At 41.3% G+C, this 14035-nt stretch overlaps 1 protein-coding gene across 1 annotated transcript in view; it reads left to right on the top strand.

Moving 5' to 3' along the window:
* The window catches only part of CLCN1 (chloride voltage-gated channel 1), a 58378-nt gene continuing 44343 nt past the window's right edge, over positions 1-14035 (top strand). Inside the window, exon 1 of the mRNA XM_088159107.1 lies at positions 1-157. Within this exon, the coding sequence (XP_088015233.1) occupies positions 107-157 (51 nt within the window). The 5' untranslated portion in view covers positions 1-106. The remainder of the gene's footprint in view (positions 158-14035) is intronic.

Below are 14035 nucleotides of genomic sequence, written 5' to 3'. Positions count from 1 at the left end.
ATCTGAAGCCTTGTGCCTGTTTCACTCCATGATTTTGCCGGGAAGGGCAGACGGGAAGACAGTGCCCTGAGCAACCCCCGCTCCACAGGACGTTGTCTCTGGGAATATGAGTGGGGATGCCTCTCCAACGAAAGCGTTCCGGTACCAAGAAACTCTGGTGAGTACGATACCTGCAGCAGCACGGAATGTTTCCTCATGAGAGCTGCCTTCCCTCCTCTGCTTAAGGGGCTGAACGCTTCCTCTGCCTACAAATACCCTTCCCTGTTTGCATTCGACAAACTCTGCGAGAGATCTGCCTGAGCACATGCTCCAATAGTGGCTTCCTTCAAGAGAGAATGTGGCCATGTTCTCCTTGAATTCCTAATCCCCATAGGTGAAAAATTTACATCACCAGGCCGGTTTAAAAATGCTGGCACAAGTCAGAGCTGAGTCTGCAGAGCTACACAGAAATGCAACTGCTGGATGTGAATGGGTTTCTCTTTTCAAGATAACCACAGATAAAGCACTGAAACCATTCCCTGCCCTTTGTTAGAGCGCCCACAAGAAGTGGTTGGGATCCTGCCATAGTGGGGTCTATAGGTGCTGGGAGAACATGGAGCATGTTGCTCTATGGCATCCTGTGGGAACATCCCAGTGGGGTCTTGCACTGCTTTGTTTTATCAGCATTTGAATGCAGACTGTTGAGCCTCTTTCTTCTTTAGCTACTTTAAAGAGTTACTACCAAGTAGCAGGAATGAGATTCATTGCATGTCTGTGAGTCCTCACACTTTACTGGACAAGTGGAGGTAGCAGTTTGTCCTGTGCCTAAAAAGCCTCTTACTTTGGTCCCTGAAGTGAAAATTAGCATCATACAATCCAGATTGCCTAAGGAACAGCATGAATGAAATCCCAGCCTTGAAAAATGAATAGTGGCCTCTTGGTACCTGAGCATGCAAAGTTTTGGTAGAAGTGTTTAGAGAGAAGTAAGACTGTTGGGGCTGAAGAAAAATGAAATCTCATCTCTGAGCTACTACAAAGAAGGATGGAGAGTTTTTTAGATTTTGCTCTCTGGAATCTCTTGAGCACATCCAAGTAGGGTTTTGCACTGCTTTGTTTTATAGGTATTTGGATGCAGGCTGTTGCCACACTTTCTAGTTTCTGTTCCTAGAGCACCTAGTTTAGTAAGGAGAAGGTATGGTTGTTATGGTTGCCTTTGGGAGCAGTAGGCTGAGGTGAAGAACTGGAGAGTGGCTTTCAGTTAAATATATTCTGCTGCTGAACACTGCTTGTGTGTATGACAGAGTACCTTACAGATGAATGAAAACTGTATGATCTTCACTGTGACCATTTAGCCCTTTATGACTGAAATTTTCATTTCAAATCCATACAATGAATGTAAATTTCTTAGTGATCCATGCAGGCACATCACAAGCACACACCCTCAACTCCACAGTGGTTTATTAAGAATGGTATTTATCACATATCAAGTATTAATATTGCCAAAGAACACAATCAGTACAGTGGGAGGATTAGGATGTATTTCATCTCTCTTGGCCTGACATTCAGCATTCAAATATTAAAAAAAGCACCCTCGGTGTCAGAAGTGAGTAGCATCAACAGTAAAGCATCAAGACTGAGCCTAATATAGGACATAAAGGAATTGCCATGACCTGTTTGCACCATGAACAAGCAAGTAATAATTGCCTGAGGGACTGAATTGTAATGAAATACTACAAACCCAAACAAAAGCAGTGGTAAGGAAGAGAGCATGAACCAGCACAAGATGCAGAAGTAGTGAGTATATGCTACTTGGATAAAGGGACTATATTTCTTCTGCAACTCTAACAAACTCACGGATCTCTACATTTTCCAATTTTAGCTTGTTAGTGTAGAACTAGACTAGTCAGAGTAAATAGACTAATGAGTTTTCTTGAATGCTTGTGGGAAGACACAACTAGCACCAGATTTCTTGAGTTCAAAGAGCATGATTTGTATAACTTCAGCTATGGCAAATCTTTGACAAAATATTTGTCCATTACTAAAAAGCTCTTTGTGAGAGAAAGAAATACAATGTATTGCATTGTATTTAATTTATTCATAAATTTATCCCAAATATTTGCCACTGAGAGCTCTTCTAGGTTTCTGGACAGGACAGGATTGTGTAATAAATGATATCTGTTTGATTCCTTGAGTACCTGCATAGGTAAACCCCAAATGACTAGTTCTTTGTTGAATTCAAGTCACCCCCATCCCTGATAAGCTTTATGATAAGGAGGCAGCAATGCTATGACCTATTTCCTTAGACATGACTCTAAAGTTAGGAATTCTTTAAGAATGACCACATGTACTCAAGTCCTATGGAATCATAGGCAGAGTTGCAGGTAGTTACTGGAGCAACTATTTGCTGGATCTAATCCAGGCATTAGTGCTAAGAAGGCAGTGAGTCACTAATCTCAATTAAAGACAAATTATTTCTCAAACCAAACAAAATTAAGAACATTTATAAGGATTATGCAGCAAATGAAAAAAGGTCTGTAATTCTGGATGTTGTTGCCTCAAGTGTTGCCAGACACTCTCAGGACTTGAGTATCTTAGCAATTTACACCTTAAAATGCTATCTTTAGGAGCAGGCTCCTCTCAAGTATCAGCATTACATCTGTTCATTCCATGTACGCAGTCATGTTAGTTCGTTCTTGTTTAGTGAGTGAACAGAAGCAGAGAGCACTTCTGAGCTAATGCTGCACACATCAGTTTTCAGACATAAAGCAGCCACTGCTCTCTGGGCATGCTGGTAGGTGGTAAAAGACAGACAGTAGGTCATTGCCTGGCTCCAAAGACTGTAGGAATGACTGCTATTTTCCTCTGATTTAGAAAATCTATTGCAGTGTCACAGTCCACAGGCGAAGTCACTTATGAAGCCTGTATATCTTGGGATGAGGAGAGATGGTAGATGAGGTAGCTGCTGCTCAGCCTTCAAAGGTCACACACCGTCTACATAAGAGTGCTGATGAGTCAACTGGCCATTTCTTGTCCTTAAGTCTCTTCTATGACTGAAGTATCTGTGTTTGTTTATATACTGTGGCCACTTTATTAATTTTTTCTGCTCCTGGCTCTTTTTTGGGTTTTTGGGTTTTTTTTCCATTTCCAATAATCTCTTTTAGCTATTTTTTCCCAGGTGTTCATTGCCTCTGTCACTTACTCTTTTAACATTCCCTTGTTACTCTCACATACCTTCTCCTCACTCTTGTGCTCTGCTGTGTCTCAATTTGTTTCTCTGCTGTTCTTGCTCTCAGTATGCATGAGGCCAAGTGTTAGGTTTCACAGCTGTGTTTTTCTCTGTGCCTTCCTCACATCACTGCCATTGGATTCTGTTCTAAAAATATCCCATGTGACCCTTTCCCTGTGCTGTCCCAAGGCAGAGGGGGGATCCTCCCTAGCTCCCCTCTGCTCTTCTTATTTTTGAAAGTGTTGTCAATCATACAAAAGTAATGTTAGAAGACAGAAGAGACCTGGAGAACTGAGGTCATGAGAAAGATCACTTGTGCAGATTTGTATTGCTAATTCCAAAACTGGAGAGGACAAAAGATGCAGATGAACATGGGGCCAAGCTGTACATGGAAAGCTGTAGGCTTTTGACAACGACAATGGAAAAGAAAAAAAGGAATTATTCCTTCAGTTCATTTCTGTATGGGAGAGATGCTCAGGGCTACCCGACCTGTTTAAAAGATGAGAATAGGAATTTTTGCTATATTTTGCTTTTTTTAAGACATTTGGTCTTAAGCTCTGCTGTGAGATATAGAAGCTTCTTGAAGAAATTTTCTCATTTCCAGTTTGTATTGCTAGCAGGCCTGGTATCCATCATTCTATTAATAACTGAAGTTTGCCTGCCAGTATTTTGGTTTTGTCACCATCAAAGCAAAAACCCAAGAATTACAGAAGGATCTAGAATGGAAGGGAACATTGGCAGTGTCCAGTCCAGCCCCCTGCTTGGTTATGAATTTCTCACGTTTCAAGTCATGACTGCTGCCTCTTGCATCTTCCTTTTGCCTCTCTGAGGAGAGCCTGGTGCTCTCCCTGTCTATACCTTCCCTTTGAGCGTGAAGGTTTTTGCTGTCGGCAAACCTCTTCTCTGGGGTGAATAAACCCAGAGGGAGTATTTATTCACCCCAGCTCCTTCAGCTTCTCCAGTGAACCCTCCAAGCTTATTCCTGACTTAAACACATTTCGCTTGGAGAAAGTTTGCTTTAACAGTAGCACATGCAACAGAAATGGTACCAAAGGCTTTACCTTGCCTGGCTGTTGTCCACATTGTCCTTGTTCTGAGCTATGGGAGCAGTTACAGCCCCACAGGAGCAGGTTGCCTGCAGACATTATACCCTGGATAACACCATCCTGGCAGGGAGTGCAAGGGGCCTTTTCTGCTACTTGCAGAAAAGTATTTTTTTTAAACCGTTTTCAACATCATTCAGGTATTGGACTCTGTTGTGAAGGTTATAGAATTACATTTCCATGAATTGTACAGGCCTCCTGCTCAAAGAAATAAATTCCAAGGACTGTCAGCATGCCAATCAGTCTCAACTTTGCCGTTGATCTTGTGTCGTAAAAGGTAGAATAACCTGTTCATGTATAAATGGCATATGAGGGTATCCCATATTTGTGTGAAACATAATAGGGTAGCTATAAGCTTTTTATATGGACAAAGAAAATACATGATTGCTTTGACATTTAGTGTATGCTACTTTGGCAATTGAGCAGATTAAATTATTTCAGGTAAGTTTGGGGAAGGGGATATATGTGGGGAAAGACCATGTACTAGAATTCCTGACATCAGAAAGAGACAGACCTGTTGCTAGTATAATTCTCAACAATGGCAGTAGAAGTGCAGCTGGAATACAGGGATTACTGCCCCAGCTGTACAGCAGGTGGCATACAAAGTATGGCAGATGAGAAATAATTCATCAATACAGAAATGTACAGCACATAAAAATCTTCAGGGTAAGGTTGACTACCGTTGTGAATCTCCATAAAATCACAGCAGAGAGCCTGGGCAAATAGAAGAGAAACTGGCAGTAAACACAACATAAAAATAAGGTTTTTTGTCAATGTTTACTTTAGCAAAGTAGCAGGAAGTTGCTGCTGTCAGTATTGATGGAACAGCTTCCACGTACCTGTGTGATACAATGATCACTGTTAACTTGTTAATGCAGAGGCAGGTCAGACATAAGTTTGATAATCCTGGGCACTACCTTATTGGAACCTCTTTATTTTAAGTGTTCATATTTACTATTAAGTGACATAGAACTTGGCAGAACCAGATTTCATTTCTGTTTCTTCGCATGGGAAGACATATAATGTTTTTGTATTAGTTAATCACACAATTCTCAGCAGTGAACATAGAGGCAGGAAAGAGATCCTCCACAAGTTGTGACTGCAACAAACACTTTGGTCTTTGGGCCTTGATAAGAACATAGTCAGGGTTAAAGGATTTGCCCATGTTTTTAAAACTCAGCCATTTATCTCTATAACAAATGCCTGCCTCTTGGTGAAGAAATTGATTCTTAATTGTTCTTAAGGGAACCAAGTGGCTGTTGGGATTGACATTCATCTATTTCCACAACATATTTGTAAAAGGCCATGGATCAGGAATGTTTGCTTATCATCCATCAGCATTGAGAGTGGATTTTAGAAGGACATAAAAATACAAAGCACCTTCATCTATTGCACATGCTATTGGGAGTGCGAGTGGCGAGTGACAAATTACATGCAGTATTGTGAGGAAACATTACTTTGTGCACCCCCAAGTTTGTTTCAGATGGAAATTTGTCCATCCTTTGATTACCTGTAAACTCTACTATGAATGTCTATATCCTGAGACTTGGAGTAACCCACATCTCTACTGGGATACTGAAGAGAAGAGAAATTGCCAGAAGACCAGTCACAGAGGCTGACAAGGTATTTAACTATGAGGAGGAACACACTGCTTTTAACAACTACAGAAAAATAACTATCCATTTTTGAGTATGTGGTCAGCCCAGGACTGACCACAGTCCTGCAGATTTCAGAATTAGATTATGCTTTCTTCAGACCATTGGAAGAGGTTGTATTCATGGTCCCTGGAAGCAACCCACTGCAGAAGTAAAAGCAGGGCATAAGCAATCCAGGAGGTTTCTGGAGTGCATTGCCAATAAGTTCACAACAAGATCATCAAAGAGACAACAAGAGGAGGTGCTCTGCTGGACCTCATACTTACAAAGGAGGAAGGATGGGTTAGGGATGTGAACATCCAGGACAGCTTCTGGACCCGAGGAGGGAGAAGGGCTCAAAATAAGGTCTCAATCCCTGAGTTCAGGAAAGAAGTCTTTGAGTCTTCAGGGATCTTCTTGGAAGAAACCCATGGGAAATGGCCCTGAAGGGAAGAGGGGTCTGAGAGAGCTGGTTGTTGTACAGGAATCATCTCATCCAAGCTCAGGAATGATCCATCCTTATGAGCAGGAAATCAAGCAAAGGCAGCAGGAGGCCTGCATGAATTAGGAAGGAGGTCCTGGCTAAACTCAGACAGGTGACCTGGGAAGAATCTTCAGATACCAGCCAGGTGTTATAGGATGAGGCACATCCTCATAGTAAGCTAGTTAAGTACAGGCTGAACAAGTGGACCTCGGAGTGGATTGAAAACTAGCTGAACTGCAGGGCTCCAAAGGTTGTGATCAGCAGCATATCCTTGTGCTTAGCTGTGATGAGGCTAAACCTGTGTCCAGGTCTGAGCTCCCCATGGAGCTACTGGAGAGGGTTCTGCAAAAGGCCACAAAGATGATGAAAGGACAGGAGCATCTCACATCTGAGGAAAGGCTCGGGGGAGGTCTTATTATCTGATGGAAGACTGAAGATGGTGGAGCCATTCTCTTTTCAGTAGAACCCAGTCACAAGACAAGATGGAATGGCCACAAATTGAAACATAGGAATTTCTGTCTGAACATAAAGAAAGAGGCTTTTGCATGACTGAGCACTGCCACAGGTTTACCTGGAGTGATTGTTGCATCCTTCAAGACATCCAAAACTGTCTGGACACAGCCCAAGGCAACTTTCTCCTGCTGATAAATGCTTGAACATGCTATTGGAAAAGACAGCAGGTGTCCCATCCAATGCTCAAATATTCTGTAATTCTGTAATTAACTTAAGTACTCAGAGGAACAGCAATGCAAATTACCTACAAGTCTACAAGATTATTGTCTTCTAAATATGACACGGAATGTATTTTTAATTCTTTGTCTGTAATGAACTCTCTTATCTACCCTTGTTGTTAAATGACTCACACAAACCTGTCATTTACTTCTATTACAGAAAAGCAAATTAAAACTGTTTGCCTGCATCTAAATTCCAAGGAGTTGTGACTTCAATAGAACAAGACCCTACCTCCTGTGATACAGACAAATTAACATTCTCAGTTAATTTTCTTCATACCACTCAATATTTTCCAGACCTTATTGTCCTTTCCAGCTTGGGGGGTTCCAGTCCACTTAACTGTTCCTCATACAGCAGCTATTCCATAATTTGACCATCCTCTGAAACTCTCACAGTTCTACTATATTCTTTTTGAGACTAGGAGAAACAGAAAGCAAACATTACTCAGATGTACTTGCACGTTGTATGTAATTAGATATAATTTTCCTACTTCTTAACCATAGTTCTAAATAAATGCTAAAGAGGTCATTATGATCATTCTGTGTAACCCCAAGATCTTATTCTTACATATTGCGAGCTTACATAGTTGAACAGTTCTTGTGTATGCAAAGCTAGAATGTCTGTTCCTCCTTAATCACTTCAGATTTATTGTGACTTTTCATCTGTAATTTTATTGCTCAATCATCCTGTTAAAGCCCTGTACAATTCTTCAGTCAGTCTGTTTTTATTCCTCTGAATAACTTACTAGCACCCTGTGAGCCCTTATCCAGACCAGAGAGGTATTTGATATGAATTCTGCTTGGCATCAAGGTTGTTATCAACTGTAGGGGACGTGGTACTGAGGGCAGGAACTGCTTTTAGTTCCAATTCCATACAGAAATAGGGCATGTTGGAAACCTCATTTCCATTAGTTTGAAGTACATAATGCTCCAGGCTCAAAGGGCAAAAGAGCTGCAGGTTCACCTATGCTTTCCAGGAATGGTAAAGGCAAAAGCAGGATTAAACACATGGCAGCTATGCAACAGGGTAGTGACAGAAGAAATAGTCAGCATGGTGTAGGAACTTTATTCCAGAGTTACATGGAAATCTTACTCTTGGGAAGAAGAAGCAGGGCTAGGTAAAGTTCTCTTGCCTACACTTGTGTTTCAGTGCTACATGTGAACATGCACATTGTGGCTGACATGATCTATTCATGGCCACACGAACAGCTTTGTTCTTAAATTCTGTTTCCCTGACCTGTGGTGAACTCACTCGCAGCACGACTTTGAGCAGTTAACTGCATGAAGACGTGAGTGCTTTCCATCAGTTTACCTCTCACAATGCTCAGACACACATATCAGAGCTGATGTAAGAAATGGAATATGACCATCCTTTCTTTACACCACTCACAGTTTTGTGACAGCTGTAACGGTTCAGTCCAATGCTGAAAAAATCTTGAATTTCTGTGTGTTCTCTCTTCTTTAACCCAGCTGTATTTCAAAAGCAGTACCAACTTTTCTTATGCCATGGCCCTAGAAAACTTATTTTTCTTTTTTTTCCTTATAACTCATACCAAAAGATAAAAGACTAGACTTGACACTTTGTCTGGAAATGTGGAACAAGGGAGACTGAGAGGGTCAGGGCCTGATGCATCACTGGCTTTTGATTAAGCAGGTTCACAGTGTGACAGGCAGCCTTTTCTGTGCAGAGCTCAGGTACAGCATCTTGATTCACCCTGACTAGTAGTCTCTCAATGGAAGCCCTCAGAAAGAGTCAGAATATCTACAAGAAGTAGTCCTCCCCCACGGGACTTCTCACTCCCCATTGGTTCTAGCCCTGAGCTGCCGTATGTTACCTTTATTCTCTTTTACTGTTCCATCACTGGGGGAAACAACTTGAATGCTATGTAGCAAATAAGTAGTGTAATAATAGTGTAGTGAATTAACAGAATATGCTAAGATACTCTGGAACACCCTTTCCAATTCCTTCCACAAAGATTTTTCCACTTTCAGAATCTTTAGTGGTTTCTGTTTCCAACCCAACTCTTTTTTATGTGTAGGCTTCTCTCTTCTTCTTTCTACTTTTCCAGATCAGTGCGTTTGGTTCTGTAGTAAATGAATCTTCTCTAAGGAGAATGGACAATCATCAGCTGATGATGTTTTACTACTGAATATGGAGGACTGACAAAATGATCTCATAACAGTATTTCATCTGAACCTGATATACCATGGTAAACAATGCAGCTTCTTAGCTGAAACCACTACTTCATGGTGACCACAATGTGCTCGGAGTCAATAACCTGTGGAAACAACAAGGATCAAGACATTAACTAGAATGGATCAAATTGAAAACCACATAAAAACAGAGAAGCTTTTTAATCTCTTAAGAGAAGTGTTCAAAAAAGTTAAACATTTCCAGAAGACATGAAGGTTACTGAAGGACATCAGATTTGTATCTAAAGAGAATAGGTCCCACAAAAAGGCCTCAGTCTTTTTTTAGTCTGCTCGAGATCCTTAACATGAGTGCTGACCCCTGCCAGGATGCAGGCGATGCTTATTATCTGGTTGGAGGGTGTACTAGGAATCCTTTAAGGAATGCTGACCTCCTGCCTTCTCAGTGAAGGCCTCTTATTTCCAATGCAGTTATGAAAGAAAAATTCAAAGCTGGGTCCAGACCCTCCTGTGGACGGACTGTGACTGCAGAGGAAGACATCTTGATAAAAATGACATTTCAGACCTGGTATAAGAACACAGATATTAAAGACATTAATGCACTCCTAAGCAGATCTGAATGTTCAGCAGCTGATTCAGGGCAATGATCATGTTCCCCAGCATACAAGACTATAGGTCAAGAGAGGACAGGACTAATGACCAGTGTGGCAAAAACTCAATATGAAATTGTATAGACAGACACGTCTGTTCAAGTGGTCCTACCACAAAGTACACTTAGATTGGTGAAGATTTCCTGCAGGAAGATGATGGACAACTCTCCTGCCCAAAGCAAGGAGAATACCCTGCCCCTGTAGAGACCTCACCTCCATCCCATGGGATTTAATGATGGCATTTGGAGCAGTTTTATTTGGAGGGAGAAGGAAGGGGAGTAAGAAACCTGTTGGCTAGCAGTGGTGGTGCCACTGGTACCAGCTGAGATTTCTACCAGAAAGTTCTGTAGCCAGAACTGTGGTCCCTCTGGTACAGGGAAGCACCACAGCAATACCCTCTTCATCCCTTTCCTCTTTGATGAAGATGAGGTTAAAATATGCCATGGCAAGGGTCAGCTGCATCTTCTTCCCCGAGCAATGAATCTTCAGCATTGATGGAGCCTGCAGACTTGTGTGGGATCGTGGTCCTCATGGTGCCCAAAAAACAGTGGTCTGGGGCATTTCTGTCCTTCTCCTCCTAAGTAAATGTCCCCAGCTCAGCCAGTGCACCTGCCAGAGAGCAACAACTCTCTTCCTGATGCAAGAAAACACAGCAGAATGAGTAGGATTTGAAACATTTCACAAAATCCATCTCTAATTTTTTTTGTTTGTTTGTTTTGTTTACTGACTCATTCTTTTCAAAATATGCTATAGACATAATGTGAAATAGAATCTGGCTCTGATATGGACAGGAAAAAGTTGGTATATATACCCCAGACCAAGGGCAGTGCTTGAACAAGATACCACAAGTACTCTTAGGCACTGTTGTGGATTCTGAACACCTCATAATGCAAGAGCGGGGCTGTGAGCAATGGTCTAAAACAAACACAACATCCAAAAATCTGTAATTTCTCATAAACTGTATGAGCTGAGTTCAGCAGCTCACAGAACTAATTTCAGCTCCTAATATAAGTGAAAGTCAGAATAGTTTTCACCATTTATTCTCAGCACCTTCTTCTTCATTGTCCTGTTATCCCTCTACCATTCCTGACCTTGGACAATAGTTTCCACTGTCAACCTACATCCCCTTCCTGGACTCCCAGGTTTAATATTTGTAGGTGGCATAGACATTAAAGGACACTCCTGGGACACAATGCCATTTATCAGGGACTCCCTGCAATTTCTGCTGCTGATTTATCTTGTCCTGGGCTTAATATACTAAGCTACCTGTCTCTCTGGCATCTAGAGATTGTATCCCCTCATGTCCCTGGTGTACTTCTTGCACCGTTTCCCCCCTGTGACAATCTAAATTGGCTCTTGCTAGTAAGTGTGCAGCAGCTCTAGTTTAAAAAGCTTGACAGAGAAAAGACTTTTTGCAGGCTTCATGCCAAAGAGCGGCCCAGTACTTCAACCTGGATGCACGTGCTTGATGCAGTTCTTCTTCCCTTCCCCCAGCACCTTCCTACAAGTCAAAGCAAGGGGCTGATAGAAGAGAGAGGGAGGCCAGTGAATGTCATGCTGACTCTCACTATCATCCCTGTATCAGCAGCCAGTGATAACAGCAAAGGTTATTGCTGCAGGGGAATTTCTTCGCCCTCATTTGGGATGGATTTATTATTCAGGCTGCCAAGAGAAATACTATCTTCCCTCTGTTTACCTTAGTCTTTATCTCATATTACCACCAGGGATTGTTTTATGGAAAACAGGCAAGGCCCCTGCTGTACTGGCGGGTTAGGTATTTTTGGTGGTTTTGTATGTGTATCTGCATTTAGATGGGTGAAGGAGAAGGAAAATAGGATGCTTAGTCAAAACTTTGCAGGATTTACAACTGTCCTAGTTAATAAGGTATATATAAAAAAAAATCTTCAATGGTAGTGATAACACATCTGTGCTTCAACTCTTCTATTGACATCCTGTATCATCCTGTTATCTGAGATGGGACAGGACAAACACTGCCAATAACCAGTACTTAGCAACCATGGTTCATGCAAGTAGTTCATAGCATTTGCTCCAACCATGACAAGAGTCTGAAATGTAAGCAAGAGCCAAGTGTTACTGAGAAAATTTTTATGGTGGATTAGAGTTCTGTTGCAATCAGAAAAGACAGTCCCTTCCCTCATTTCTAGGTGTGTTCGTGATCCCTTCTTTACTGACATTCACATGGCCATGCATCAGCAGGAATGGAGAGCAGAGCTGGCTGAAAATTAATTTTTTTCCTTGCATCAAGCTTCTTGATCACTAGTTCAAGCACATAAAAATATTAGGACTGTCCTTTTCAACCAGTCTGTTCCTCAAGTGTCCTAAATTAGGTAATGTGATCGCTCTCATAGACATCTATACATCATAGGGCTTCAGTGAAAGTACTTTTCAGGCATTTGAAAGTGGAGCATATATTGGAAAATGAAATAATTTTTCTTGTGTACCTCTAATCCTAGCCATGGCCTCTTGGAGTTACTCTGTCCATACTCATGGTTCCTCCTTCTTGACCAACCCCAGCTCATGCATACCACAAACATGTCCTTGAAACTTCCACAAAAATTTTCCCTTCACAAGCCAGTTCCTCCTCCTAAACCTTTCAACTACGGCCACACATCTTCATAGTTCACCATGTTCTATACAAGAATCATTATTCTCCACTTGAAATTATCCAAATCCAGTTCAAACCCAGGAGCCTGTGGCAGGCCAGCTCTGCACAGCTCATCACTGCACTTTTCAGCCTCGTGGTGTTGGTCAGGTTGTGTGTCATGGCATGACTGACAGATCAAATGGGCAATTATTCATTTTACATGTGCAACAATAAATCTACAGGGAAAAGGGGAAAACAGGCACAAGCTGCAGATTCTGTGGGCTGGAATAATAAAAATTCACTAGCTTAAAGGTATCCTTAATAAGTTTTGATCATTAGAGGTAAGTGTATTTCCTAGATGTTCCTTGATCCTTTTCTGCTAAAAATGTCTTCAAGCTGACTATGTCAGAAAATGTTTGTGATGCAAAATTATTTTCCTAGAAAATAAGAAATCCACTGAATCTACTTCCGTCAGTTAATTGTTTGCTAGTTCTCACTGAATTTAGCTGCTTTTGGATGCACAATCCAGTTAGAAAAAGTTTTCTCCTTCTCAGCAGTAATATTACTTTTTTGTAATTACTTTTCTTCTTCTTTTGGTACTTATATACACACTATGCCTATTTGATTTGTACTTGGTTTATCCTAAGACAAGACATTCACTTTTCTACCCCATCAGTAATACACCTCTTAATTTGGAAAGCTTTTCAGTAGATGAAAAGAAGAAATTATTTAATAGAAACTATGAGGTGTTGTAGGGTAGATAATCACCAGGGGAATTGAGGGCTGCAATTTAAGAAGGGGGCAGCTGTAAGGGAGGAGGCATCCAAGCTGTGGAGATATGAAAACAATCTCCTAGGCAATAGAGTGCAAGCACAAAATTTTAGCAGCTCAGGTCATCAACCTAATTGCAACCAAGGTCACAGTGGGTGAGGGAGAGTTGTATATAGACTATATATTTATTTCTGTGCTTCCTGCTTCTATGCTTGAAGTCTTCTCCATTTAAAATAATCAAATTATCTTCTTTTTATTCTACTAAAGGCTGTTCTTTTTTGAGTTTTGAAGCCTGATAGTCTTTACCTGAGAGCTCATCAGGACAGTCAGATTCACTTTAAAGTTCTAAATGAGTTTGGATCCATTCATAAAACCTAATTTTGCTGTCTTCTCTTTCAGCTGATTTTCTGTGTCTTGCTCTTGTTGCTAGGTTTGTTTAAATCTCTCTGCATGTTATTTTTGCTCTCAATTCCAACCTGTGACCACATTGTGATGTAGGACAAGACAGCTGTGAGTTAACAAGTAATTTACCTTAGATGGCATCATCAACATGGATATGGTACTCTGTGCAGGCTGTCACAGTTGGGTTGTTTCTGGAAGTGGGACATAACGCTGACCCTTTAAAGCTCATTTGGTTTTTGCCAAGTCATGGCATATCATATTGTCATATCATGTCATACTGCACTGCCATCCTGCCCCTA

The sequence above is a fragment of the Sturnus vulgaris genome, chromosome 2, assembly GCF_052056855.1.
Source record: "Sturnus vulgaris isolate bStuVul1 chromosome 2, bStuVul1.hap1, whole genome shotgun sequence".
Taxonomy (NCBI): domain Eukaryota; kingdom Metazoa; phylum Chordata; class Aves; order Passeriformes; family Sturnidae; genus Sturnus; species Sturnus vulgaris.
This window is presented reverse-complemented; position numbering and strand designations above follow the sequence as displayed.